The 26,929-nt window shown below is 68.1% G+C and overlaps 1 protein-coding gene across 1 annotated transcript; it reads right to left on the bottom strand.

The window, feature by feature from the left end:
• Positions 1 to 34: 34 nt before the first annotated feature.
• On the bottom strand, positions 35 to 26,929 carry CSPG4 (chondroitin sulfate proteoglycan 4). Its single transcript, XM_051834579.3, has 10 exons — positions 26,572 to 26,929; positions 13,733 to 13,896; positions 9,075 to 12,632; positions 8,010 to 8,480; positions 7,572 to 7,748; positions 5,691 to 5,889; positions 5,435 to 5,569; positions 5,167 to 5,333; positions 2,998 to 3,181; positions 35 to 2,832 (listed from the first exon to the last, which is right to left on the bottom strand). The coding sequence occupies exons 1-10, from the start codon at positions 26,669 to 26,671 to the stop codon at positions 1,025 to 1,027; spliced, it is 6,963 nt and encodes a 2,320-aa protein (XP_051690539.3). The 5' UTR covers positions 26,672 to 26,929; the 3' UTR covers positions 35 to 1,024.

Genomic DNA, 26,929 nt, shown 5'->3' with positions numbered 1-26,929 from the left:
ACGGGCTGTGAAAGCCAAAACTCCGGCTAAGAAATCTCGGGCCAGGAGCGTTTATTTTTACTTTCTCTTGTAGCTCCTTGTGGAGGACCCACGCGCTCTCCGCTGAACACCAGGGTGTGGGCCCCAGCTCCCAAAGACTGTGCACCTGCCCACACCACCTCCGGGGGTCCGGTGAGGATCCAGGGGCTTGCCTGGCCCTGTCCACCCTGCCGGCTATGCAGATGATGTGGACACAGGCCCAGGGACAGACACAAACATCACGCAGCCATCGGAGCCGCCGAAGCACCATTTATCCAGGCTCTGCAGAGCCAAGTGCCCCCCACCGCCGTACCCTCAGTCCTCAGGCAGGAGCAAGTGCTGGCCCTGGCCTGAGCCCCTCCACATTCCTCACCCAGCCCGCCGGGGCCATCTACCCATGGTTGCCCAGCCTTGGCCCATCAAGGCGGGGTCCTGTGGGGCTCACAGCCCTGGGCTCTGTCAGTCCTGGCTAGCTCAGCACCATATTTAAATAGCGCCTTTGCAATCCCTTAAATAAGCCCACCCCCAGCGCCCGCCCACTGCCCCTCAATATATTATTCTATTGGTGAAGCCTCCTAGAGAATAGGGGCTCTGCTGCCAGCTGCCCCCCGCCCCAGGGAGCTCTCCCTGCACCCCAGGGCGGAGAAAGGGGCGGCCAGGGCTGGGCAGAAAAACCGGGAGCCGCCTCTCTCCTCCCTGCCAGTGTGGCGGCCAGTGTCATACGTGACCTACCCAAGGTCACACACTCGGGGGAGGTCACTCTGGTGTTGACGGCCCCTCCCAGCTCCCTGCGGTTTGCCCGGGCTTGGTGTGAGCTGGGGAGATTCCAGCACCAGACTCCGCTCCATTTGGGACCCCCGGGGACCTGCAGCGCCCTGCACGCCTGGTGTCTCCAGTCTCTGCTGCTCGGGGCTGCTCAGACAGCGCCGGGGCATGGGAGCCCTGGGCCTGGGGGTGTGGGCGAGCCCGTCCCTGGCCTGGTCAGCTTCAGGGCCCGGGCCAGGCCTCACACCCAGTACTGGCCGTTCTTGAGGGCAGGGTTTGGTGTCTGGCAGAACTGCAGCAGCTCTGGGTCCGCCTGGCCCCCCGGCGGGGGCCCCTGGCCCGGCACGGCCAGGAGCGGGATGGCCTGGCCTGGCTCCACCTTGCGGAAGGTCTCGGTGTCGCCGGCCAGGCCGTTGCGGGGCTTGGCAGCGAGGACCTGGACGTCGTGCTTGCCCGTCTTGTTGCGCTTGCGGAGGTAGAAGAGCAGTGGCAGGATGAGTGCCAGCAGCAGCAGGACGAGGCACAGGGGAACAATGATGCTGAACATGTTGTCCTGCACGAAGCCCAGGAAGCCGCCCCGGGCCACCGCGGGCACCGGGCTGGACGCCGCGGGGCCTGGCTGCCCCGTGGGCGGGCCGCGGCCCGGCCCTCCAGCTTCTGTCCGAGCAGCCTCGGGGACCCTGAGCAGGAAGGCGCGGTAGGACCGGGCAGCGTCATAAGGCTCCGTGGCAAAGTCCAGCGAGGCCACGGCAGGTGGGACGCCCGGCGCCCACAGCTCCAGCGTGAGGCTGTCGCCGGCGGGGCCCGGGGACCTGGCTATCTCCAGCCCCAGCCGCCCGTCCTGAAGGTCTTGCTGTGTGAACTGCTCCACGGGCTCCGTCTTGGCTTGTGCCACACGCACCACGCGGCCGTGCCGGGGCCCCTCCAGGAGCCGGAAGCGGGGTACACTGCCGGTGCGGTTGGCCAGCTCGCTGGCATCCAGCACGGCGGGGTCCAGGCGCAGGGTGGCTCCCTGGGGCCAAGGCCCCGCCGCCCCCACACGCAGCAGCGCCCTCACGGTCACGTTCACCATGGCCGACGCGTTGACCCCCCGGGCCTGGGCCAGCACGGCAAAGTGATCATGGGGGGAGGAGAAGTTGGTGAAAGCGAAGACCACGTCCCCCTGGTCCACCTGGCGCTGGCTGAAGGCTGAGGCTGGCTGGCCGGCCACCAGCAGGTGCCCGTGCTGCGGCGCCTGGGTCAGGGAGTAAGCTGCGTCCGGCTCCTCCCGGTCTGACACCGCCTGGAGCTGCTGCCGGCTCAGGGCGGAGCGGCCCAGGGCCTGGGGCACCTCCAGGGGTGCTCGCAGCTGCACCTCCATGGCGGACGGCAACACGTCCACGGACAGGGACACGGGCAGGGGCGGGCTGGCCCCGTCAGACACGCTCAGCTGGAAGACGCCCGCCACGCTGCTCCCGTTGGCCACGAAGGCCAGCCGCCCTGCGTCCACGTCCGCCTGTGAGAAGCGGGTCACGGGCCCCGGGCCGCCCCCTGCCAGGCTCAGGAATCCATTGCGGGGCGCCCGCTGCACCTGGTACTCCACCTCCCCCGGGGCTGAGTCCGGGTCCACCACGCTCAGCTGGGCCCGGGAGATGGGGGCGCGGGAGCCGCGGGTGAGCCGGAGCGGCACGGAGGCCTGGGGCTGCGGCGGCCGCTCATTCACGTCGCGCACGGTGATGGGGAAGGCCTCGGAGGTGTGCGGCCCGGCCACAGCCACCCCCGCCGGCCCCTGCAGGTGGGCGCGGAAGCGGAAGCCGTCCTGCTGCGTGCCGCTGCCTCCGTGGGCATACAGCAGCTGCCCCGCGGCCAGCTGGGACTGCAGGAAGTGGGGCTGCCCGGCGTGCAGCGGCTCCTGGGACAGCAGGAGCTGGCCCCGGGTGGGGAACTGCGTGACCTGGAACAGCACGTCATACTCAGGGCGCTGGGCGGACGGAACGCTGGCCAGGAAGTTGGATGCGTCCAGGGCGGCCACTGTGATCCTGGCCTGCTGGCCCTCGGGGACCCAGAGACCTGGGGGCAGGACACAGGCTATGAAAGTCCAGTCCACCAGGGTGAGGGCCCTCGGCCTGGGGTCCCCTGGGCAAGGCTGTGCCGCCCCTTGTACCAGGCACCCCGGGGTGGGGCTCAGGGTAGACCAGGGTGTCCCCTCCCCTGCAAGCCCCTCACACCACTCACCTTCATTCTTCCAGAGACGGCTGGCGCGCTGGGGACAGGCGGCTGCGAAAGACACGGTCACCGCCAGCGTGGCGGCCACGTCGGGGGCAGGGGGAGAGGACAGCCGGAGCTCGAGGGCGTCGTGGGCCTCCCAGAAGGGCTCTGGGGGCATCTCGTGCTCATACAGAACCTCCCCGGCGTATACCTGGAGGGAGACACCGGGGCTGGGGGTGGGCCGTGCCGCCCGTGGTGCCCAGGAACCCCTCCCTGGCTGGCACCGTCCCGGGAGCTTGGTGTCAGCAAGCTCTCAGTGCCCAGCCTGGCCCAGGCCGCGCCGCCCCGCCTGCCTCGCCAGCTCAGCGGCCACTGGGAGGCGAGCAGGTGGCAGTGAGGAGCCGGCTCTCAACCCTGCCCATCGGCTCCAGGCCAAGCCTCTGGGCCGTCCACGCGCCCGTCCGCATGGAGCGATGCCTTGGGGCGTGCCGCTTCCAATGCCCCCCTCTCTCCTCCCCACGAAAGGGGCCACATCTTCCCCCTCGGAGACAGCTGCCCCCTCTTCTCTCTCCCTGCCGAGACCTCTCCCAGAGGGCACCGTGGGCTCCTGTCCCCAGACCCACGGCCTGGGCACGCAGCAGCACCCGGCGGCATCGCAGTGGGCTCCAGCATGGTAGCTCAGGTTCCCTCCTTCCCCCTAGTCCCAGCTCCTCCCCCACGTCTCCCAGCGTGGGGTTCTGGTTCTTGCCCGTTCAGGCCTGGGGCCCCAAATGCCAGCTCCCCAGCCCTGGCTCTCCCCGGACTCCCGACTCCGAGTCCACCGCGGGCTCCCTGCTGGCTGCTCCGTTCATCAGTGGCTCGGGCAGGGACCCCAGGGCCACCCAGCCCCTCGCTGCCTCCTGGCAATGGCTTCCTGGCTGTGTCCCAGCTCTGCCCCTACCCCACCCCCGCCCTGCAGTGCTTCTCCACACAGCAGCCACAGCAAGCCCCAAGGGAGGGGACTGTCACGGCAGTGGCCCTGTGGCTGGCCACATGGGTCCCGCGGCCCAGCTGGCCTGCATAGCAACGGCACACAGCGGCTCCTTAGGGCGGTCGGCACGTCACACACAGGGGAGCAGGCCGGTGGTGTGCTCTCCACACCTGACTTCCCTGACCTCAACTTTCAGAAACCGGGACACCTGCTCCCTGGCTGCCCAGCCCACAGCACTGTGGGACAGCACCTGACAGGGCCTCACGCAGCCCTGGCCTGCCCCCTCCTCCCTGTCTGCCACGTAGCCCCAGTCCAGCCTCCCGGGTAGCACAGACCGCTGGGCCCCCTGGTGGCCACACACTCTGGTCTGTCCCAAGACTGCAGGCTGGGGAGGGCGTGGCCAGCCCCTGGATGGGCGGCCCAGGACAAAGGGGAGGGGGCCAGGGAGGCTGGCCACAGCTGGCTTGCTCCAGGAGACTGGGGGTGCTGCTGGGGGAGACCAAGAAGCCTATTCCCTTCCCTGGTCAAAGCCCCCTGCGTCGGGCACAGGGTGGGGGCGGGACTTTCCAGGGAGTGCCTGTTGATGGGGTACTGCTGGAGGAGGGGAGGCCGGAGGGGGCCCTAGGGGTGGGCTTTGCCAGGGCGGGACTTGGAGCAATATCAGAGAGCTGAGGTTCCCAGGGGCAGTGAGGCCTAAGGCCCGGGACCCCTCCCCTCTCTCACCCCCCCCCCCCCGGCTCCCAGCAGGTGCATCAGGTGCCTGTCTGCTCTGCCTCCTCTGCCAGTCTGCAGGGACCCTCGTGGCACCTTCTGCACGACAAAGCCAGCAGGCTGCCTCTACCGAGGCCGGAGTTCCGGTCTCCACGTGGGCCTCTGGGGACCACAGCTTTGCCCCAGGCTTGGATTCCTTAGCAGCCTCTGTCCCTGTTTGCTTCAGGGATCCATTCTGCCTCTCCCTGGCGCCTGACCGGAGCTCAGACTATGCCCCAGGCCCGACAGCTCCCCTGCCTCCTCCCTGCACGGCCCTCCGCAGCTGCCTGCTGCGGTCTCCAGGACCAGCAGTGGGCTCCTGCCACCCCGAGTTCCCGCCCAGCGCCCCCTCTTGTCCTACAGCCTGGCAGTAGCTCCTGGGGGGCAGGGTGCCCAGAACCAGGGCAGCGGTGCAGGAGCCGGGGCCCTGGACCCGCACAGGGGGCCTTCGGGGGCAGCGCGGAGCCGGCGCTTACCTCTGCCTGTGTGAAGTTCACCAGGGCGTCCCCGGCGCTGCCCCGCCGGGAGTGGAGCAGCCGGCCCAGCTCGGGGCCAGCGAGCACTTCGAAGAGCAGCGCGTGCGGGTCGGCACCGGTGCTGGAGCTGGCCTTCAGGTTCCGGCTGCTGAGTGGCTGGACCGACCCTGCAGGGGGCGGGGGGAGCTGCTGTCAGCTTCCAGGCCGCGGCTGCCCTCCCCCCCCACGGTGGACACCGGCACGCAGACGACACACGGCGCAGTCCCACCTGGGCACACGGTCACCGTCCGGCTGCCATCCAGTGAGAGCAGCGCCCGCTTCTGTGCCGTCACTCGGAAGAAGTGCCCGGGGGAGATGTGCTGGCCGTCCGACAGGGCGAAGTGGAAGCCGCCGTCCAGGGCGCCTGTGGGCGGGCGGGCGGGCGGGCATGGAGCTGGGTCCTGCCGGCCCAGGCTGGTGCGCCCCACCTCCGGGCCTCTCCCCGCCTTCCCCGCCCCGGGGGTCTGCACGGCGCCAGCACCCACCTGTGTGTGTGAAGAGTACCAGCCCCGCGTCCAGCTGTGCCTGTGAGAAGCTGTGCACCTCCGTGCCCGGCGCTGCCCGCAGCGCCACCCTCCCGTTGCTGGGCTGCTCAATGGCGTAGACCAGGTCCTGGGGCGCCGAGTCGCCGTCCGTGCCTCTGAGGGCCTCGGCGGGGATGGGCACGGTGGCCCCCTCCCACATCTGGGGACACAGGCCTGTGCAAGCTCTGCCTCCAGGCCCAGGCCCCCGCCTCCCCACCAGCCTCCCTGTGTGTCCCTCAAGGCCACCTAGGGAGGCCCCAGGGGTCAGTACCCCAGCCTCCTCCTCTTCCACCCAGGCTTGGTCCTCCCTGGCTCTCCCGCAGGGCAGGGCTACCCCTCAGACTCTCCAAGGTGTGTGCAGCGGCCGGGCACGCCGTAGGGATGGGCTGCCTGCCCGCTCGGGGTACCCAGACATGCCTCTACTGTGGCAGGGGGAGCAGAGGCCGTGTCTGGTCCACTGCCCGCAGCCCCCAGCCCAGAGGACCAGGCCTAGCAGTCACGTGCCCAGTGGGGTGCAGGGAGCTCCCCCTGGCCTCTCACTGCCAGTAGGGCAGCATCCTGTCCCCAGGGTCCTGCCGGGTCAGTGCATCGGGCCAGGGAGGGAGCGCTGGCATTCCTGGGCTCCAGCCTGGGCCAGAGGATGACCACAGTGCACGGGGGCGGGGCTTCAGGGCTGGGCTCAGGGAGCAGACACGGGTGGACAGTGCCACCTGGTGGCCAAGCTGCCACACAGCAGCAGTCCTGGCTCCTGGTCCCAGGCCGACCCTTAGTTCCGGGCCTCAGCTTCTGCTTCCCTCCAGGCTATTGGGCCACCACTCACAGGCATGTGCTAGGAGACTTCAAAAATCTCATGGAGGGGGCGGGTGGGTGTTGTGGTGCAGTGGGTTAAGTCCCCGCCTGGAATGCCGGCATCCCATAACGCTGTAGCAGTTCGAGTCCCACCTGTTTCTGATTCCAGCTCCCTGCTAGTGCACCTGGGAGCTCATCAGAAGATGGCTCAGGGACTTGGGTCCCTGTCACCAGTGTGGGAAACCCTCCCGGCTTCAACCTGGCCCAGCCCCAGCTGTTGCAGCCATCTGGGGGGTAAACCAGTGCGTGGGAGATCCGTCTCTCCTCTCTCCGTAGCTCTGCCTTTCCAATGAATAACCCTTTTCTCTTTAAGGATGAGTTGTTTTGGTGCGTGTATTCTTCTTGTGACACGTTTCCATGCATGCTCTGGGGCCCCTAGCATGCCCGGCTTTGGCTTTCCTATTTTTTTTTTTTTTTGCACCCAAACAAGCTTGTCTCTTAACCCCACTTCCCCAGTCCTTCCTGAAGCACCCGGACCACCACCCAAGACTCGGTGCCTCAGGCCAGGAGGGGCCCCTGCAGCCCGCTCTACGGCCCCCTGCTCCTGCTGCCCCTGGCGTCCACACCCCAGAAGCTGGAATTCCCAGCCCTGCCTGTCCACTGCTGCCGCATGTGGGCTGAGTCAGCCACACCCTTCCGGCCCCCCGCTTTTCTGGCCATGGAGGACTCTGCCCCACTGAGGGTCCCCTGCTGGGGGGCGGGGGTAGGGAACCCAAGCCCCTGGGTTCTGGCCCTGAGCCACAGGAAACACCTGGTGCTGTGGGTGAGGCCACAGAGCCGCTCACAAGGCTGCCCCACACTCGGAAGTGGGCGGTCACCGAGGCCGCGCCCCTGCTCTGTGGTCTGTCTCCGGCACAAGGCTATACTTCTCCTTCCAGCAACCCCCCCCGGGGGGGGGGCACTGGCGGCATCTCTACTTTCCAGAGGCGGAAGCAGGGGTCCGGGGCCCCTCCCCTGGCGTGGAGACCGGGTGGCCCCGGGCAGCGCACTCACCTGTAGGCCCATGTTTGCCGTGAGAACAGGTGGCTGGTCGTTAACGGGCAGGACGGTGACGGTGACAGTGACTGGGTGGCTCTGGCGGCCCATCTCTGAGGCGTTAGCCACCAGGACGAAGCTGTCCGTCGGCGTCTCGCTCCCGTCATGCACGTAGCGGATCTGCCGCTCCTCCACCTGCGGGTCGCCGGGACTGGTAATGACCCCCTGCACGTCTGGGACCTGTCCCCGGGGCTCACGCCCAGCCTGCAGACCCAGGGAGCCGCCCCCCGTCCCTGCCCTGCCACGCTCCCACCGGCCCCAGGCCATGCCCCAGCCACAGGCCACGCCCCACCGGCCCCAGGCCACGCCCCCGCTGACCCCAGGCCACGCCCCAGCCCCAGGCCACGCCCCACCGGCCCCAGGCCACGCCCCCGCCGGCCACACCCCGGCCCGTACCTCTCTCCAGGAGAAGGCCCCGAGAGGCCCCCCTTGAGGCCCGTCCTCCCTCTGCAGGGTCCCGTGGCGGGGCGGCACCAGCACCTGCAGCAGGAGGCCGGGCACCGAGGGGAAGTAAGGGCCGGTGACGCGGAGCAGCGGCGGGGCCAGGGCGTGGGCGCCGCCCTCGGCGACGCTGAAGTTTTGCGCCTCCAGCGGGATGGCCTTGGGCAGCACCTCCAGCTCCACGCGGACGCCCTCCAGCAGGGCGCCCAGGCCCGAGGCCACGTCCAGGGAGAAGGCGTCCTGCCAGGCCTCGGGGCGGGAGTGCAGGTACAGGACCCGGCCGGCGTCCACCGCCTCCTGAGAGAAGTTCTGCACGGGGTCCAGGCGGGGCGGGCTGCCAGGGGACACCTCCACCAGGTAGCCGGCCAGCGGGGGGCTCTTCACCGAGAACACGATGTCTGCTGGCGCCACGGCCTCCTGGGCTGCCTGGGGGACACAGGGCCGCGGGGACTCACAGGGGGGCCATGGGCTGTTTCCACCTGTCACTCTCTCCCTCCACTGGGGCTGACACACGCAACAAGCAGACACGCACCACGCTCCCACCCACACAGACCGAGGGACACCCACAGGTCCACGACCACACTCTCTTTGCACACGCATGTGCGTGTGTGTGCACACACTCAGCGCTCCTCCCTCATCCTGCCATTCCCATCCATGACCACCAGAGGGCGCAGCAGCCTTCTCAGAGGAGCCCACACTGCGGCAGACGGAGTCCACCCCGAAGGCTGCTGGGTGCTCCCTCGCCTGGTGGCCCAGCCCCTGGACGCCAAACACCACGTCCAAATTTGGGTTCCCGATTCTGTGCCTTTGCCTAGCACGTCCACTTTGCCTGGGAAGCCCCTCCCCCCAGTCCTGGTCTGGAGGCACACACAGCCCCTAGGCGGATGCCCAAGCCCCGGGCTCCCCAGAAAACCCTGGGAACACAGCACCCGTCCCTCTGCCCACCAGCCCCCAGCTGGGGAGCCCCGGAGGCCACGTCCCCAGTCCCCAGCACACAGTGCTCTCCGCCCCGGACCTCACCGCCAGGCGGTCGCGGGGGATCTCAGCGGCCTCTCCCTGGAAGACGTAGATCTTCTGGTGCCGCACCAGCCGCAGCGGGGGAGGGGGGCTCTCCAGGGCGATGGTCACGGGCAGCGTGGCCTCCGCCTGCACCGACCCCGCTTCCACCAAGAAGGTCAGGGCGTCGCGGGGGCTGAGGCTGCCGTTGTGTCTGTAGACCAGCGCCCCGTCCAGCACGTCCTGCTGGGAGAAGGCTCCGGTGGGCAGGCCCGCCCGCAGCAGCTGCCCCCAGCGAGGGCCGGCCGTGAGGACGTAGTGCACCTCGTCCCCACTGCGGATGTCCAGGTTGGTGTCCAGGCGGAGCGCAGCCGTGTCGAGGGTGCCCTGGCCGCCCTGCGGCACCAGGAGGCCGGAGCCGTTGGCCACGCGGAGGTAGGGCTCCGAGGCCTGCACCTCCAGCACCGCCGTGGCCTGGTGCTGCCCGTCAGACACCTGCAGCTGCAGCCAGCCGTGGTCGGCGCCCGAGTGCAGGAACAGGACCCGGCCCCTGCGCAGGTCCTCTTGGGTGAAGCGGTAGATGGGTCGTGAGGGCTCGTCGGCGGCCACAATGCTGCCAAACAGGAGGTCCTTGCGGGTCAGCACGAGCTGGGCATCCGAGAAGCCCGAGTCGGCGTCGCTGAAGGCCACGTCGTCGGTGGTCAGCAGGCGCTGGCCGCCCCGGGCCACGTGGAACACGCGGCTGACGGTCTGCACGGGCGCGTGGTCGTTGACGGGCTGCACGGCCACGCGGAGCACGCCGCGTACCTCCTCCCAGCCCGAGGCGCCGGCGCCGCTGCCCTCGCCCTGGCGCGTGGCCACGAAAGGGACGTCGTCCTCTGTGGTCTCGGAGCCATCGTGCTGGTAGACCAGCCGGCCGCGCAGCAGGTCCTCGTTGGTGAACGCCGTCACGTCCGCGCCCGCGCCCGCGCCCGCGGCCCCGCGCCAGGCCAGGCGCCCGTGGCGCGGCCGCTCCACCACCTCGAACAGGTAGCCGGTGCCCTGCAGGCTGCGCACGAACAGGTGGTCGGCCGACAGCACGGCCTCGCCGCCCTCGGCCACGGGCAGCAGCACGTTGGTGAGCACGGGCGCGTCGGGGTCGCCGCCGATGTGGATGGGGAAGGTGTAGACGGGCGACGCGTGCGGCGCGGCGGTCACTCGGAAGCGGAAGGAGTCCTCGGCCGCCTCGGAGGCGCGGGCCGCCGCCTCGTAGGTGACGCGGCCGGCCCGCAGGTCGTCCTGGGAGAAGCCCTGGCCGTCGGAGAGCCTGGCGCCCTGCAGCTGCAGGTTCCCTCTCCTGGGCGCCTGGACTAGCTCGTAGTGGAAGGCGGCGGCGGCGGGGCCCTCCTCCTCCTCCAGGGCGGCCTCCAGGTGTGCCTCGGTGAGCGCTTCCGGCTGGGCGTTGCGCGTGTGCAGCGGCTCCAGCCGCCGCATCCACACCCGCGCCGGCTGCACCGTCACGGGGAAGGAGAGGTTGCTCAGGCTCTCCTGGCCCACCTGCACCTCCAGGGCCAGGTCCTCGGTGGTGTCAGCGTCGTGGCGCCGCGGGTCGGTGCTCAGGTAGCGCACGCGGCCCTGCTCCACGTCGTGCTGGTGGAAGGCGCGCGTGGCCCGCCACTCGGTGCCCTCCAGCCCGCCCGCGCCGCGCCTCTGCACCTCGCCGAGCCGCAGGGCGCCCGTGACGCGGAAAAGCACGCTCACGTCCTGCCCCACGGCGTTGGTGTCCACCGAGAGGTTGGCGGGCAGCAGCGGCGCGGCCGAGCCCTGCGCCAGGTGCAGCCCGGTGCTGTGGCGCACGCGGATGACCGGCCGCACGGCCACCACCCGCAGCGTGGCCGGCGGGCCGGCCTGCAGCCCGTCGCTGACCCGCAGCGTGAGGTCCTGCACGGGGCCGCCGCGGTGCACGTAGGCCACGCCGCCCGCCTCCAGCTCGCGGCAGGAGAACTCGGCGGCCGGCTGGCCCGGCGCATCCCGCCGCTCCACCGGGAGGCCGCCGGCCGGGGCGCCGAGGAGCTGGAAGGTGAGGCCGTCGCAGGCCGAGTCCGGGTCGTAGGCCTGGACGACGTCGGGCCCCAGCGGCTTCTGCGTGTGCTCCAGCAGCACCATGCGGTCGCCGTGCGGGAAGACGACGCGGGGCGGGTCGTTGACGGGGTCGACGCGCACGGGCAGCACGTACGTCTGGCCCCTGCGCAAGCAGGAAGGCACGGGCGCGCGCGCTGTCACCGACACCTCCAGCACCAGCTGGTCGGCGGGCGCCTCGGAGCCGTCGTGCACGAAGCGCGCCTTGCGGTTCACCACGTCCAGGAGCGTGAACATCTTCCGCGCCCGCGCGCCCGGGACGTCCAGCTGCAGCTCGCCGTGCCGCGGCCCCCGGCTCACGCTGAACAGCACCTGGGACCTGCGCAGCTCGGCCTGGGTCAGGTCCAGCGTGGGCTGCAGGTGCCGCCCCTCGAGCCAGGCCGTGCCGCCCTCGGCCACCACCAGGGGGCTCACGGTCAGCAGCTGCGTGAAGTTGGCGAACACCGGCGGCAGCCCCGGCTCTGGCGCGCACGGCTCGGGCAGCTGCGCGGCCGGCCAGGCCTCGGGAGCCAAGGTGGACAGCGCTTCGTAGGGGCTGTAAACGTCCTCTTCGTACTCGTCCTCCTCGTCCAGCCTGCAGCCGGCCGCCATGCCGCGGGTCAGCAGGGCCTCCCGCAGCCCGTACCGCTGCCCGTTGATGCTCAGGTCCTCCAGGCACCCCAGCAGGGAGGCGTCGGCCGGCCCCGGCGCCAGGCCCAGGCGGTGCTCCCGGAGGTGCCGCGAGGCCTCTGCGTCCAGCCCCCCGAGGAGGAGGCCGCCTCGGGGCTCCAGGGAGCTGAGCATCCCGCGGTTGGAGGTGCGCGTGGGGTACTGGTCCACGGAGATCTCCAGCCGCTGGCCGTCAAGGTGGACGCTGACCTCGTGGGGCTGCCCGTCGGCCACGGGCACGCTGTTGTGCAGCAGCATGGTGCCCTGGCTCCTCTCGACCACGGCGCGCAGGTGGCCCTCGAAGACGTCCACGTAGATGAATTCCCCCGGCTGGCCCCCAGCCTGGAAGGCCAGGGGTGCGTGGCGGCTGCGCGTGGTCAGCGTGAATGCCAGGCTGCCGCGGTCCCGCGTGCTCCAGGCGGGGAAGGTGGCCAGCGAGCCGGGCCCCGGGAAGCCCAGCGCCACGTCGGCACCGGCCGAGACCTCCTCAGCACAGCCCTCGGGCACGTCCGGCGTCAGCGGCCGCAGGAGGCTGCGCCCGTTGAGGGTGGCTTCGAGCAGGCAGCCGCGCAGGGGCCGGCTGGCACCCAGCAGGTAGGGCAGGCTCAGGCTCCCGGCGCCGCCCACGAACAGCCCATAGGGGACCTCCAGGGGGGCTCCCGGCATGGGGGCGGAGGTGTTCAGGTGTCCGTCCACGGACAGCGTGGCCCAGTCGTCCGACACAGCCAGCACCACCGTGTGGGGCTCGGAGTCGCTGAGCAGGGGCTCTGCCGGGGTCTGCAGCCTCAGCTCCTCCTGGCCCAGGGTGAGTCTGACCTGGGGGGGAGACGGGGCAGGTGTGGGGGTGGGCACAGCACCCCCAGCCCATCACTTCCCCTACGAAAGCTTTGGGGTCCCCAGGCAAAAGGCACCTGCCTCTCTGTTTGTCCTCCTGCCACCTACCTACTCATCCCCCAAACACACAGACCCCAAACCATGTCAGCTCTGGCTGGACCCGGGTGGGAGCGGGCACTCCAGAGACCTCCACGTGAATCAGGTGTGATCCCTGGCCCCGGAGGAACCGACACACAGAGAGAACCACCCAGAATACAGAACATTCTATCCCTGCATCAGTGGGTACTAGGGTCCCCCCCGACAAGAACAAAGTCCCCTGGGTTCCCCGAAGGCAGTGGGGCTCCCTGTTCAGGGGTGGGAAGCTGGCCAGGTGCTCTGTCTTTTAAGGCAAAGATCCCTGGCCCAGGGTGGGGTGGGGACGCTGGTGCCAGAGAGGCCTTGGGTGTCCGGCTCCCACAGGCAGAGCATGAGAACAGAGCACAAAGGCACTGCCCCCCAGGCTGTACCTAGCTGTGTCCAACAGTGACCCCTGGTGGCAGTGAAAAGCAATGGCAGCAGCAGGTGGATCAGCCCTTGGTCCTCCTCCCCACTTGGGTGTGGGAGCAGACGGCTCCCCTAAACTTGGACTAAGATTCTGGGTTCTCAAACTGTCCATGAGCTCTCTGCTTCTCTCTACCTCCCCAATAAATAAATGCATAATATTTAAATAAAAATGAGGCAGTCGTGGCTGTCCTGCTACCATTGTGGTAACTGGTACAGTGCCAGAGGAATGCTTGGGGGCAGTGGGAGCTCAGGCGAACCCCAGTGCCAGGTGGGGGAAGCTGCAGTTAGGCAGTGCAGGGGATGGGCATGGCCGGCCGGGGCCTGGATCCTGGCACAGAGGGCCTGAGGGGTTGTGTGAACGGAGGTGCTAGGGGGCTGGTGGGTAGGGGCAGCTGGTGAGGGATGCACACGTCCTGGGGTGCTGCTGGCCACCCAACAGGGGAGAACTTGAGACTCCAAGGAGACCTGCACCAACTCCAGGTGGGTGCCATTCAAGGAGAGGGGGACCCCGGCCCTGGCCCCGGGGGGCGGTCACTGACCTGCAGGCGGCCGGAGTGGAGCTGCAGCAGCAGGTGGTCGGCCTGGCCGGCGGCCAGCAGGAGCAGGGCTTCAGGCTGCGCGGTGGAGAAGCGCAGCTGCAGGTTGATGTCGGTCAGGGCTGTGGCCACAGGCACCTCCAGGTGGCTCTCACCGAAGAAGGAGGCTGTGGGGGGAGGGGGCGTGGTCAAGACCCAGGCCCAGCCCCGCAGAGGGTGAGGAGCTACAGAAGGAGAGACCCACCCATGTGGGTCTCCCAGCCTCAGGCTGATTCTAGCGCCAGGTCTGGCCTCGTCTTGTGTCCAGCCTAGATGTGGCCTCCAAGGCCAGGCCCCGAAATTCCCAGAAACTCAGACCTCCCGCTCTTGAGGTTCTTGGGGCCAGCGGCCTCTTGGGTCTGGCCACTCCCTGGCCCAAAGGGACGGGGTCCAGGGGAGTCGCCCCAGCCCGGGCCAGTCTCTGCTTGGCTTCCTCCCAAGTGCACCAAGGGCTCTGGGGCAACGCTGGCCATGCCACGCCCCAGCCCCACGGGCCGACAGAGGGCCCGCCCATGCCTGCTTTGCTCCCGGGCCACGGGTGTGGGGGTGGCAGCTTCCCTGCCATGGGGCGAGGGCTTGAGGCCAGGTGGAGACCACGTGCAGGGCAGCCCCCAAACGGGCCCAGACTTCCTGCATGGCCCCCGCTATTGCTTCCTGCTGGGGACTATTAACAGTCTCCAGGGAGGCGCCAGATCCGGCCCCATCGTGCCCCTCGGCCAAGCAGCCAGGGACGACAGCTGACTTCCCACTGCTCCCAGAGGACCTGGGGCTGGCGACGAGGCCCAGGCCGAGGGGGGATGCTTCCTTCTGTCTCTTATGGCTGCCTCGACCAAGCAGGCCTCCGAGCTGCGCCCACTTCAGGTCTGTTTGCAGAGATTAGAGCCAAACAGACCTGGGCCTCTGCCCAGACAGATCCAGGGCGTGCGTGCGTGCGTAGGAAGGGTGGGAGATGGGAACAGGTTACACAGCGCCCCACCCCCACGTGGCTTCCCTTAAGCCCCCTGTCCCTCTCCCCACCCCCGTAGCACGCCCGGCTGACAGCCTGGAGAGGGACTTTTACACCTGCCAGGATGCCTGACCCGGCCTCAGCCATGGCAGGGGTCCGAGATGTGTCCACCCCGAGGGCAGCCACAGCACGGCGGTGGGGTCCATGGCACACCCCAACCCCAAAGATAGAGATGCCACCAAGTGGGGAGCAGTGGCTCATGACAGCTGGCACGAGCTGATGGCTGCATCTCCGAGAATCCTGTGAGGCAGCTGACAGCCCCTTGGTGAGAACTTGTCTATTTGGAGAAGCAGGTGTTAGGGGTCGGGGCTCTAAGCCCCCCATGTGGAGGGGACCCCGCCCTCGGCTGCGGTGAACGGGTAAACCCGTTGGGGCAGGCTGTGGGCCGGGCAGAAGTGAGGCACACGGCCACCCCGCCACCTGCCCCAGCCCCTGCCGTGGGAGAGCCCAGACGTCTGTTTGGCTACAGTGGGAGGGGCAGGAAGCAGAGGTACTTTCCAGAGAGCTGGGGTCTGAATGGGCCCATTGAGGGGCCGGGCGGGAGGAGCTCACACAGGCCGCCTTGTGCAGCCCCTCATCGCTGGCCACGGCGCTGGAAACTGACGGCCCGGCGGCCCGGCTCGCTGCGTCCCGACTCAGCACAGCACCCACAACCCTTGTCCTGGAGGTGGGGGCGGTGGGAGAGGAGGTATAGGATAAAGACGTAATGAGCTGCCAATCCCAGAGTTCTTCTTGGAGGAGGGCGACGAGGCTGAGAGAAACTGGCAGGGCACACAGGTCCCCCTGGGTGGGGCAGAGGAGGGCGTCTGACCCCTGGAGGCTCTGGGCTACGTGACCACAGAGAAGAGAGGGGAAGGTAGCACAGGCAGGGCCAGGCCCAGCGGCTTGATGGGAGCCCTGGGGCGTGGGGGGAGAGGCCAGACACCAGCCCAGACCTGCAGCAGCTCTGTGGGTGGCCGGCTGGGCCCAGTTCTGGCCTCAGTGTCCCCATCCTATAAATGGGTGTTCCCTTCACCCTTTTTCCCGAGCGTTTGTGCAGGTTAGTCCTGGAGACCCCCGGGGGGGGGGGGGCTGATGGGCAGGTGTGTGCTCAGGGCGTCGGACATGTGTATCTGTGTGTGTGCGGCCACTGCGGTGGGGCGTGGGTTTACGTAAGGCTGTGTGTGTGTGTGTGTGTGTGGGCTGGGAGCCGGCAGCACAGAGCCGCGATTGTGCCCGGGCCTGCCCGCCGTGGCTCCGTGAAAGGGGCCGTGTGTTCCTGGAGGGCTGTATTGGAGGTGAGGTCCTCCCAGCTCCCACCCTGCCTGCCCTGAGCAGGGCGCGCTGTCTGGGCCCTGGGGGTGAGGGGCGGGCCGGGGGAGGCTCCCCTTCCGAGACCTAGGGCTGCGGGCACAGGAACAGCTTGCGGTCCTTGCCCGTCCCAGCCTCAGATGGGCAGATAAAGCCGGGCAGAGCTCCCCAGCGAGCCCCCTCGGGGGCAGGGAGGCACCGGGAGGGGCACCCAAGCCCAAGGCCGGCTCCCGCCCCCACCCTAGGGTCCCCTTGCAGGCAGCAGCTCTGTGCCTTAGGCTCCCTGCCCGCTAGGGTCTGGGCAGGGTCAAGGTCCCCACACCTGCACACCCTGCTCTGTGGGAGTCCTCGGGCCCCAGGGGCCGGCCAGCTCCCATCAGGCACTGGGCTTCCACTGTCCAGATGGACGGACGGGGCTCCAGGAGGGAAGTAACTCCTTGGGGAGCAGCCCCGCCGCGGGGCACTGGACGGATCCCTGTGCACCCTGCTTCCACCACATTCCCGGGAGCCCGGGGCGTGCGTCACGGGCAGCAGCATTCCTGGGCGTCTGCTCCTGCCTGACTTTATAAGGGAGAAAGTGCGGGAGCCGGAGCCGCTGGGCAGACCTGGGCACGTGCGTGCGTGTGGGGAGGGGCCCCGGGATGGAGCAGGAGGAGACAGGTGGGCAGGGAGGGGAGCAGGGGCCCACGCTCATTCATTCAATCGCAGAGGCGGTAAGGAAGAAAGGAGGGTGGTGTGGCGAGGGGGAGGCGACCCGGGAGAACAGGGGCCGGACCGCAACCCCCGAAGGAGGCCCAGAACCCACGAGCCACGGAGAACGTCGGGGCAGGGGTGCATGGGAGCCTGCCTTGGGGTCTGGCCAGGCAGTGGGAGGGGCAGGGCTTCCAGGCTGAATGGCTGTCCTTTGTGCCCGCAGGGTTGGGCCCGGGGCCCTGCCCCAGCCGCCGGCCCTCCCCTGGCATAGTCAAGGGACCACCGAGCCCCTTGCTGCCCCATCTCCACCCCAGCAGCCATCCCAAGGCCCCCCGAAGCTCAGCCATCTCCCTCATCGCCACCATCAAAGGGGAGGGTTACAGAGACAGGCTTAGGCCGACCAGAGACCCCCGCACGGCCTGACCCAGTGACGCTGCCACCTGGGAGCCACTCTCTAGCTGTGGGACACCAGGCCTGGTGGCTCTGCAGACCCCACCCCGCTGAGCACCCCAGAGATCTCCGCCACCAGGGGTCTCCTCGCCTGGGGTCCTGGGCCTTTCGCTAGACGCCCTTGTGGTCCCGAGCAAGGCCTTGAGGCCAGGGCAGGAGACCGGTTTCTGCAGCTACTGCTGACCCTGACCCTGGGACCCCCAGGAGACGGGTGGGGTGAACTCGGGCCACAGCCGCCTTAGGGTGTCCCAGCACAGAGGAAGCGGAGGAAGCGAGCAGGGTCCACCCAGGCCGGAGGGCAGGGTCGGGAGGACGCAGCTCAATGGAGCCTTTGTGGCGGCTCCAGCTCCTGGCCGCGGAGGGTGGGAGGGTGGGGCGGCTGCCGAGGGAGCAGCTCCGAGGGCTTCCCCGCCCCCGGAGTTTCCTCCTCGCCCTGGGAGGGACGGAATTCCAGGCCCTCCTCTGCACCCTTGACCCCCCACTTTCTTGGCCCCAGGGGCTGTGGGGACCCTCACTTCAGTGGTTCTGGGAGGGAAGAGAAAGGGTGAGAAAGCCCAGCCCTAGAGGGGTCCCTAAGAGGAGCCCTCATCTCGCAGTGAGGAAGCGGAGGCTGAGAGGGGCAGTCCCCTGCGCCAGGGCCTCCCGGGGAGCAGTGGCAGAGCCCACACGGAAACCCCGCGGCGGCAGTGGGGGAGAGTGTACCGCGTGTGCGCACGCAGGAGGGAGGGGTGTTTGGCTGCTGGGTGTGAACCGGAAGTGGAGCATCTGCCACTGGCTCCTGCAGCCCAGCCTGGAAGACACACTTTCTCCTTTGTCCCCTGGGGTCCCTCTGTCAGGGCGGGGTTGGGGTGGGAGTGGGAGGGAGCCGCCTGCTTTCCATGGCTGCTGCTGCATGGGGCCAGCTGGGGGCAGGGCTCAGCCTCCTACAGGAGCCTACCCTGATGGCTCACTCCAGACACTGGTGACAAGATCCAGCCCTGCCCACTGGGGCTCGGGGGGGGGGGGCAGGGCATGGGGCGGCTGGGGGTCTGGGCTCTACCAGCGGCGGGACGCTGCCCCCAGGAGGCCCTCTCCTGGCAGGGTCCGGTGCCAGGGACCCGCTTGCTGCCCTCTGAGAGACTCCTGTAGCTCAGGGGCTGTGGCATGAGAGGGCGCAGGGGTCAGAGCTGCCAGGAGGCTGTCCTGGGGCCTCCCAGGCCTGGCGGGCTGGGTCTGGGGACAGGGGCCGTGCAAACCAGGTAGGGAGGAGAGGAGGCCACGGCTGCTGGCCTGCATGGCGGCGAGGACCTGAAGTCCGGCGCTCCCTGCCCTGGGCAGCGGCTGGGAGAAACCTGCAGACAGCAGTGCCCCACACGCAGGGCAGATGTCTGGGTCAGGGGTTACCGCCCCGCTCCCTAACGCACACGCATCCTCTCTCCGGCCTCGGTTTCCCGTCTGCGAGGGGGAGCTGGCTGGGGAGACTGACCCACACTTGGGTTCTGGCCAGCTGTAGAAAGCTGTGGGCGCCCCCGTGGGTGCAGCTGAGCTGCTGGTGTAAATGGCCACAGGCCTGGCCAGGCTGGAGGCTCCAGAGGACAGGACCCACGGCGCGTGTTCCCAGCGCAGGGCAGCTGCGCCCCAGGAGGCCCCCGTCGGAAGGGCTTTCTGGTGGGCGAGGGGCCCGGAAGCGGCTCCCGGCACTGGTGGGCTTACGGGTAGCCCTCTCCTCCTGGCCCAGCCCTGCCAGCACCCCCCTGCCCGTGCCTCTGCACACCTGTTCTTCCAGCCTTTCTGCTGACACGGCACATCCCTGCCAGTGGCTGGCCACGCCAGGACCCCCCGCAGGACCCCAGGTCCATCACAAGCCACGCTCGCTGCACAGGAAGCCCTCTCCCCTGGGTCCTCGCCCTCCTCCGTCTACGAGGCAGGGGTCACCAGGGACCCCATCAGTCTCCTCCCTGCCTGGAAGCTTTCGGTGTCTCCAGACTGCTCCAGGGTGGGGCCTGTGCCCTCTGGAGCAGCAGCAGGGCCACCCACTGACCTCCCACCCTGCCTGCAGCCCCTTCTCTCTGGGGAGTGGACGGACACCTCTACCAGTCCTGATACAATGCAGCCTCGCGGGGTGGCTCCCAACGACAGCCCCCTCTTCGGCCGCACCTGCGAGCTGGCCCCAGCCCTCGCCACCGGGTCGGACCTCCAAGGCCCCCGTGCTCAGAGGCTAGGGGCTGGACACAAGGGCCAGGGAGGGGTGGAGGACCGCCCTGGCCCTGGCGACAAAGTCCGGTGCTTGTTTTTAAAGAAAATAGAATCCAAGCCCTATTTATAGCGCAGTCGCTGCGGAGACACGGGTTTGAGGCTGTGCAGGCTCCTGCCGCGGAGGCAGGGGTGGGGGCGGGGCCATTCCCAGGCCCCCTGTGCCCCTGTGCAGCCCCCAAGGAAGTGCCTGTGGGATCCACATTCCCTGCCGCAGGATGCAGCCTGCCTCTGGGCACGGAGGGGATGCGGGTGGAAAATTTCTCTCGCACTTGGTCCCTGGGGCCCAGAGTCCCTGTGGGAATGGGCAGAGGTGAGGATCTGTTATGTCTACGACAAGGGGGCAGCTGCAGAATGCACTTGGGAATGACCATGGGGACAAGAGACAGTGTGGGAGACAACAGTGGGCCAGAGAGACAGGGATGGGAGGGACAGGGGACAGAGGGGAAAGGGGTGGGGGAGAAAGAGATAGAGATAATCAGAGAGATCAGAAGACAGCGATGGAGACAGGGTGTTGCCTGGGGGACCCTCTAAGCAGCGGGAGCCGGCAGCATCAGGGAAAGCCGGGGCCTGGGCCCCAGAAAGCCGTCACCGCAGACCAGGCTGGGTGGGAGAGGCCGTACCGGAGGCGGGGCAGGAGGGCGGGAGTCAGGCGTCTCTGTGGTCTCCCCACGGAAGGCCAGGCTCGCCCACCTGCAGGCGGAAGTCCCAGTGGACAGAGCCTGTGCAGTCAGATGTGGGCATCGGGGCCCCTAAGGGCTGCCTTGGGCACAGGGGGAGAGGGGCAGGGCCCGTGGGGACAGGCTGAGGCTGCTGCCAGCCCCGTTCAGACCCCCTGGTCGAGCTGGCCGGGGCTGTGCAGCCTGGAGCCTGTGTCACGGAGCCAGAGCCACCACCGGTGACTCAGACGGTTAAAAAAGGCGCAGCTCCCAGCGGTGACTCAACTTGGAGGGGCTGGGTGGGTCGAGCTGGTACAAGATGGGGTGGTCTGGGTTTATTTTTGGCAGGGCGGGGCCAGAGCCTGGGTGGAAGACGGGCGCGGGGGCTGGAGGCCAGCCCTGCCCTCATCCCCGGAGAGCCCCGGGCTCGGGGCCAGCCTCGAGAAGCGGTTTTCCAACCTTGGAGCTCCAGGAGGCAGCACTGCCTACTGCTCTGCCCGGCCCAGGCCCAGGCCACCTGGCGAGTGCACTGGGACCAGCACCTCCGCTCTGCTCCTCAGCGCTGGCCTGGGAGACTGAGGACCCCCTTGCAGGCTGCCCAGGCTCCAGTCCCTACAGCGTCTCTGCTGCCGAGTTGGAGGGCCAGACCCTCCAGAGACCTCCCCTGCAGGGACTCAGCTGGGCCCCAGACAGGAGACGAGCAGCACATGGGCCCCAGATGCCCGGAGACAGCGGCTCAGCAGGGAGACGGCTGGGATGCGGTTAGCACATCCGGGGAGCTGGCGGGAGCAGCGCCTTCCGGGGCGGGGGTGAAGGCAGAAGGCAGCCGCACGGTGGGATCTCAGCCTGGCCAGCGCCTCATCCCCAGGGTCCCCCTGTGTCACCGCCCGGGATGCTCACTCCAGTCTGCAGCTGTCACTGAACACTCATTCCTTCCCCTGACTCGGATCTTTCTTTTTTCTTTTCTTTTCTTTTTTTTTTTTTTGACAGGCAGAGTTAGTGAGAGAGAGACAGGAGACAGAGACAAAGGTCTTCCCTCCGTTGGTTCACTCCCCAAATGACCACTACAGCTGGCGCTGCACTGATCCGAAGGCAGGAGCCAGGTGCTTCTTCCTGGTCTCCCATGGGGTGCAGGGCCCAAGCACTTGGGCCATCCTCCACTGCACTCCCGGGCCACAGCAGAGAGCTGGACTGGAAGAGGAGCAACCAGGACTAGAACCCGGGGTGCCGGCACCGCAGGCAGAGGATTAGCCTAGTGAGCCGCGGCGCCGGTCTGGATCTATCTTTCAACACAGGCCTCTGGCACCCCTAGCACCCACGCCAGGCTCCTCACCTCCCTCAGTCCGGATCTCTGCTCCTCGTGATGCAGCCACCGCAGCTTATCACGAGTGGTGAGGACAGCCCCGTGGCAGCTCCGGCAGTTGAGCCATTTCCTGCCCCCAGCCCCAGCCCCCAGCCCTACCTCCAGGGAGGGGCCCGGAGGGGTTGGGAAAGACAGGCGTTTGGGCTTCCACCCCCATCAAAGGGCCAGGTACCCGCTCATTCTACGCCTCTGGAGCCTCACATGGCCGGTGGGCTCCGTCCTGGGGGCTGTGAGGCTTGGGGGAAGCAGCCCTGGGGTGGGGGCTGGCAGACAGACGACCCCCCCTGGGAGCCACCCTCTCCCTCTCCTTTTCGACATCACACGGCCCACACAGACCCTCTTGCAGGCCTGGGAGCAGACACTCACCAGGCACCACTGCTGGGCTGTGCACCTGCTCTAGCCCCAGCCCTGGGAGGGGCATGCGTTACTCTCCCCCACTTGACAGGGGAGCAAAGTGAGGCTCAGAAATGGCCAGTCGCTGGCCCCAGGCCAGGCACAGAGCAGTGGGCGGAATCAACCCTGGACCCTCCAGCGTCACGTCGCCAGCCCGGCCCCTGCTCCCCACACAGGTCCCTGGGAGCTGAGGGCTCGGAGGAGGGGGCAGGGAGGGAGCTCTCTCCTAGAGGCTCGGAGACTCCTAAAAAGGGTGATTCGTTCCTTCCCTGCCCAGGGAGGGGAGCATGTGTGAGTCTGGGCCCGAGGCTGGCCTGGCGGGCGGCCAGCGGCAGGAGAGCTGGCGGCGGCTGTGCAGAGCCGAGTGGGGCGGGGAGGGGTGCGTGTCGTGGGAATCAGCGTCCTGGGGCCACTGATATTTATAGCTGCCCCCTCCTGAGATGTAGGCGGGAAGGAGTCGCTCTTAGGTGGGAACGGAAGTCGGTCTCCTCTCCCCTGCCCCTCTGGTTCCCTGGAGAGTGGACTGGCCCAGGCCCAGGCCCAGGCCCGTCCTGGCTGCAGAGCTGCGGGGCAGGGCTGGGAGAGGAGCTGTGTGTCCTGAGTTGGGGGTTTCCCCCAGGGCTGCCGGCTCGGGGGCGGAGTCTGCTGAACATGGCATGCATGTGCACACGTGTGTGCCTGTGCGTGCAGACGTGTGCACACACACTCCTATCGGGTGTCAGACTTGGCAGTCATGGGCCAGCAGAGGCCAGGGGCCAGTGAGGGCCCCCCAGGCACCGTGCTGGGGCTGCAGGCTGGGGGAGGGGAGGGGTGGAGCAAAGGTGGCAGGGGGGCTCGTCAGCTGGCCCCAAGCCGTGGGGTCCCTCAGACGTGGAGGCCGAAGTGTTAGGGTGGTCTAGAGAGGGGCACGGGCTGCAGGCAGGTGGCGCCATGAGCCCTTGCCCCCACAGATGCTCAGGCGGGTGCCCCTGGGACACGGTGGGGTGAGGACAAGGGGTCCAGCTCTACGGAGGACACTCCGCAGGGCCCTGGGCGACGGCCTCACTGGGATTCTTTGAAAGTCTGGACAACTTCGAGGCTTTTTTAGAAGGCTGAATGAGAACCACACCTTCCACAAAACGCTGATCCGGAAACTGCTCATCCGGGGAGCCGCGGGTGTGCAGGGGCGGAGCCCGCGTCCCAGCTCCTCCTCACCGGATCCCTGCCAAGCCCAGGGAGCCCTGCAGCCCTCCCCAGCCCAGCCCCCAGAGCAGCGGCTGGGATGTGTGTCCCCAGGTGCTGTGGGTCCTGTGGGCCAGGCAGCCCCTGGACCAGGGAGGAAGGACAACGGGCCTGCCCGGGAGCCACTGTGAGACCCGTGCACGTGTCATCCCCTCTCTGAGCCCAGGTCCTTTCTAAGCCATGGGTGGTGGGCATCCTGCAGTGAGCCCTGGTGGTGGCCTGGCTAAGGTACCCTGGGAGTGTGAGGACGGGAGTGGCAAGACCACAGCCTGTGTGCCCAAGGACGACCTGAGGCCGCCCTGGCGTTCTGCTGAGCCTCAGTTTCTACATCTGTGAAATGGGGACGCGCCCTGACCGGCAGTGCTGCTGGGAGGCTGGTGCCCTGGGGGTCAGCACTCGGCGACCAGAGGAACCACCCTCCCCCTGTCTGGAGAGGCAGAGACGGCGGGGACCCCCACCCCACAGAGGATCCCCGTACAAGACTGGCCATGCACAGTTAATGCAGTGGAGAATCAGCCGTATGGTTCAGCGAGTGACAGCGGTGAGTGGGAACCCGCCCCCAGCCTACACCTGCAGGGACTCCTCACTCCCGAAGGCACCACAGAGCCAGACACCCCCGGCTCATCTGGAAGGTTCCCGGAGAAGTGAAGAGAGAGGTTTCTCTCAAGCATGAAACCCAGGCACGGTTCTCACAGCACCCGTCCTCCAGGAACTTGAAGACCCCCGGGTACACACAGATTTCCCATCTTTCGGTACCAAAATAAACTTCTCTCTTAATTTCCTTTTCTAGTGACTTTTAAAAACCGTCCAGGCCAGCCCTCTGCTGTGGCCAGGGAGTGCAGTGGAGGATGGCCCAGGTGCTTGGGCCCTGCACCCCATGGGAGACCAGGAAAAGCACCTGGCTCCTGGCTCCTGCCATCGGATCAGCGCGGTGCGCCAGCCGCGGCAACCATTGGAGGGTGAACCAACGGCAAAGGAAGACCTTTCTCTCTCTCTCTCTCACTGTCCACTCTGCCTATTAAAAAAAAAAAACAAAAACAAAACGCCCTGGTGTGCTGGGGTACAGAGGGGAGCTCAGTGGGGCCAGGAATGGGGGTGAGGGAGCAGGACCCAGCTCCGTGAGAGCGAGGCGGCAGCCACTGGGTGCTCCTGGTTCCAGCCCCCTCACGCACACACACGCACACACACAGGTCCCAGCCAGCACAGAGCCCCACATCTGTGAGCCCTCCCCCGCCCGCGCCTCCGGGCAGCACGCCCAGTTCTCAGCCTATACACTTCCTCTGGGAGCTCCCCACGTGCCCCATTCCCCTCCCGCCCAGCGCCAGCCGCCTGGCCCACCTGGCGCAGCCCACCCCCGGCCCCCTAGGCGGGCAGTGCTAAAAGGCCCTCTCTGTCCAGCCTGGGCGGGTGGGCGGGCGTCAGGAGGGGCTCTGTTATACTTGGTTCTAGAACAGGTCTTCCACAGTTCGGGTGGGCTGGGCCAAGGGGCCTGGCCCCTGCCCTGGCCCCAGGGACTGGGCCAGCACACACGTGTCTGTGTGAGCACAAGGTGGGGTCTGTCCCAGCACCGTGGGCCCCAAGCCCCCCTTGGAGGCAGCGGGGACTTCCCAGGTTAACCTCTCACACCTGGTGCTCCTGCAGCCTTGCCTTCCGGGACCCCCTATCAGCTCAGAGGCCCTGCTGCCAGGGACTCCCACCTGTGGCTTTCTTTCAAGACAGGGAAGGGGGTGGGAGCCACGGTCCCTGCATGCCCTGAGCATGCGTCGTTCAGTCTGTCCCAGTGGCCCAAGCCTAGTCCCCCCAGGCAGGACACGGCTCCCTCTTGGCAGGCCTGGGGGCTCTGCCTGGGCAGCCGGTGGCCTCTGTGGATCTCGGAGCACTCTCCTTGCTGTCTGGGGTCCCATCTGTACTGCTGTGGGGTTGGCCCGGACGGCTTCCCGGGGAGCTGGGCTCTATGGTGGTCGTGTGTGCAGGGTGAGCACCCGGCGTGCCTCGCTCTAGTCAGGAGAACTGAGGGGCTGGGGTCTCCCTGGGGGAGGCAGGAGTGACACTGTCACTCTGTGCGAAGGCGGGGTGGGGGGTTGGATGCCGCTCCCTCCGCCTCCCCACTTCCAACGCCTGCCTAAGGCAGATGTTGGTTTATCGTCACAAACGCCCATAGGCGCCGTGCCACACTTCTGCTCTGAAGCCTTTTGGCGCCCTACGACCAACAGGGCACAGGCTGTGGGCTTCACTTACCATGTAAGGGCTCTGTGCTCAGCCCCACGCTCTCCCCGGCCTGTGCGCCAGGGGTGCCTCCCAGCCGGGCTGCGGTATTCCCATCTCAACCCCCACCTCGGTGGCCTTGCTCAGCCCCCAGCCCCCACCCGCCCCACCTGCCAAGGCTGCCTTCGAGGACCCGACTGTCTCTTCTCTGCACTTCTCACAGGCACCATTTAGTCATCGCTATTGGAGGTTGGGAGTTCAAGTTCAGCCCCTCCACTTCTGTGCACCCCTCGGCGCCCGGCACAAAGCTTGTTGCTGGCACTAACAAAGTAATGGAAGCCCAAACCTCTCTCCCGCAGCTGGGGTCCGCACTGGCCCACCTCGCAGGCACCACAGATGCCCCGAGGTCACAGAGGAGCAGGTCCCCGGGCAGGGGCAGGGGCAGGGAGCCTGGGGCAGCGGCCTGACTCACGCCTGTGAGCGGGGAGGGGTCCTCCCCTGAGTCACTTCCCTTCCGGGCACCTTGTGATGGCCACAAGGGCAGGCGGGCCCATCGCAGGGGCAGAAGGGTGTGGCCCGGGCCCTGGACAAAGTTGCTCTGGGGAATATGGAAAGCCACACGAGGCTGGTGGGGGACACACTTCCCAGGACATAACCAGAGCCGGCCTTGCCCAAGGAAGCAGGCACCAACGCGGGGACCCTGTAGTCTCTCTGCTGGGCTTGTCCTGCGCTGGGGACAGGCAGGTGTGGCAGGGCTCATCTCTGGGAGGGTGTCAGTGGGCGGCCCTGACTGTCACCAACCAGGTCCTGTCAGAGGACAGCGCCAGGAACAGGACAAGGAAGGCAAAGCACCGGACAGACCCCCCTGGGAAGGCAAGCGAGGGAGGAGGTGGAGGCTGAGGGCTCCCTGCTGGTTCCTGCCTCCTGCACAGCCCACTCCCCATTCCTGGCCAGGGGTTCTGAGGCTGGGGTGAGCACTTCTCAGCGTCACTGGGTGCCCTTTGGTCACTCTTGAGGTCACCCATGGTAGCCCCACTGGGTGTCTAGGACAAGCCGGTGAGCAGTGCCACGCCCTGGCCAGCCTCACTCCCAACTTCTGTCTCCTGGCCCCAAGCCCCACAGCCCGCAGTCCTGGGCTTTTTTGCTTGGCGTCCCGTGTCCACCCTACGGCTGACGTCTGGAGACCCCCGCAGTGGGGAGCAAGCAGCTTAGCCCCTTGACTCCCGAACCCAGGGGCGGCTTCTGCCCCTCTCCCCACACGCTGATGCGGGATCTCAAGCCCCTCACTCACCTGCGGCTGTGGGTCTGGCCCACATGGCCCAGGTCGAGGCCAGGGCCAAGGCCAGGGCCAGGGCGCGGGCCGGGGCCGGGGGCCGCGGGCCGGAGCGCATCGCGGCGGACTGGCGGACTGGCGAGCGAGGAGCGGCGGACGCGGCGCGGCGCTGCGAGGCGGGAGAGAGCCGAGGCGCGGGGCGAGCGCGGCGGCGGGGCGCGGGCGGGGTCGGGCGCCGCGGCGGGACCTCGCTCCTCGCTCGGGGGGCGGGGCGCGGGGCCGCGCGCTCGGGTTTCAGACTGGGGCTCCCGCGCCGCCCCCACCTCCGGACTTCTTAAAGGGCGCGTGCTGGGCTCCTGCGCCTGCTCCATCCGAC

This window comes from Oryctolagus cuniculus, chromosome 12 (assembly GCF_051225735.1).
Source record: "Oryctolagus cuniculus isolate XC-2025 breed Fujian yellow rabbit chromosome 12, ASM5122573v1, whole genome shotgun sequence".
Taxonomy (NCBI): domain Eukaryota; kingdom Metazoa; phylum Chordata; class Mammalia; order Lagomorpha; family Leporidae; genus Oryctolagus; species Oryctolagus cuniculus.
This window is presented reverse-complemented; position numbering and strand designations above follow the sequence as displayed.

Bases quoted from the DNA above. Each gene is read 5' to 3' on its own strand.
- CSPG4 (XM_051834579.3), bottom strand. From the start codon at position 26,671: ATGCGCTCCGGCCCGCGGCCCCCGGCCCCGGCCCGCGCCCTGGCCCTG. The intron at 8,481-9,074 runs GTGAGGTCCGGG...TGTGTCCCCCAG, and splicing joins TCCCCCGCGACCGCCTGGCG to GCAGCCCAGGAGGCCGTGGC. The intron at 2,833-2,997 runs GTGAGTGGTGTG...TCCTGCCCCCAG, and splicing joins CCGTCTCTGGAAGAATGAAG to GTCTCTGGGTCCCCGAGGGC.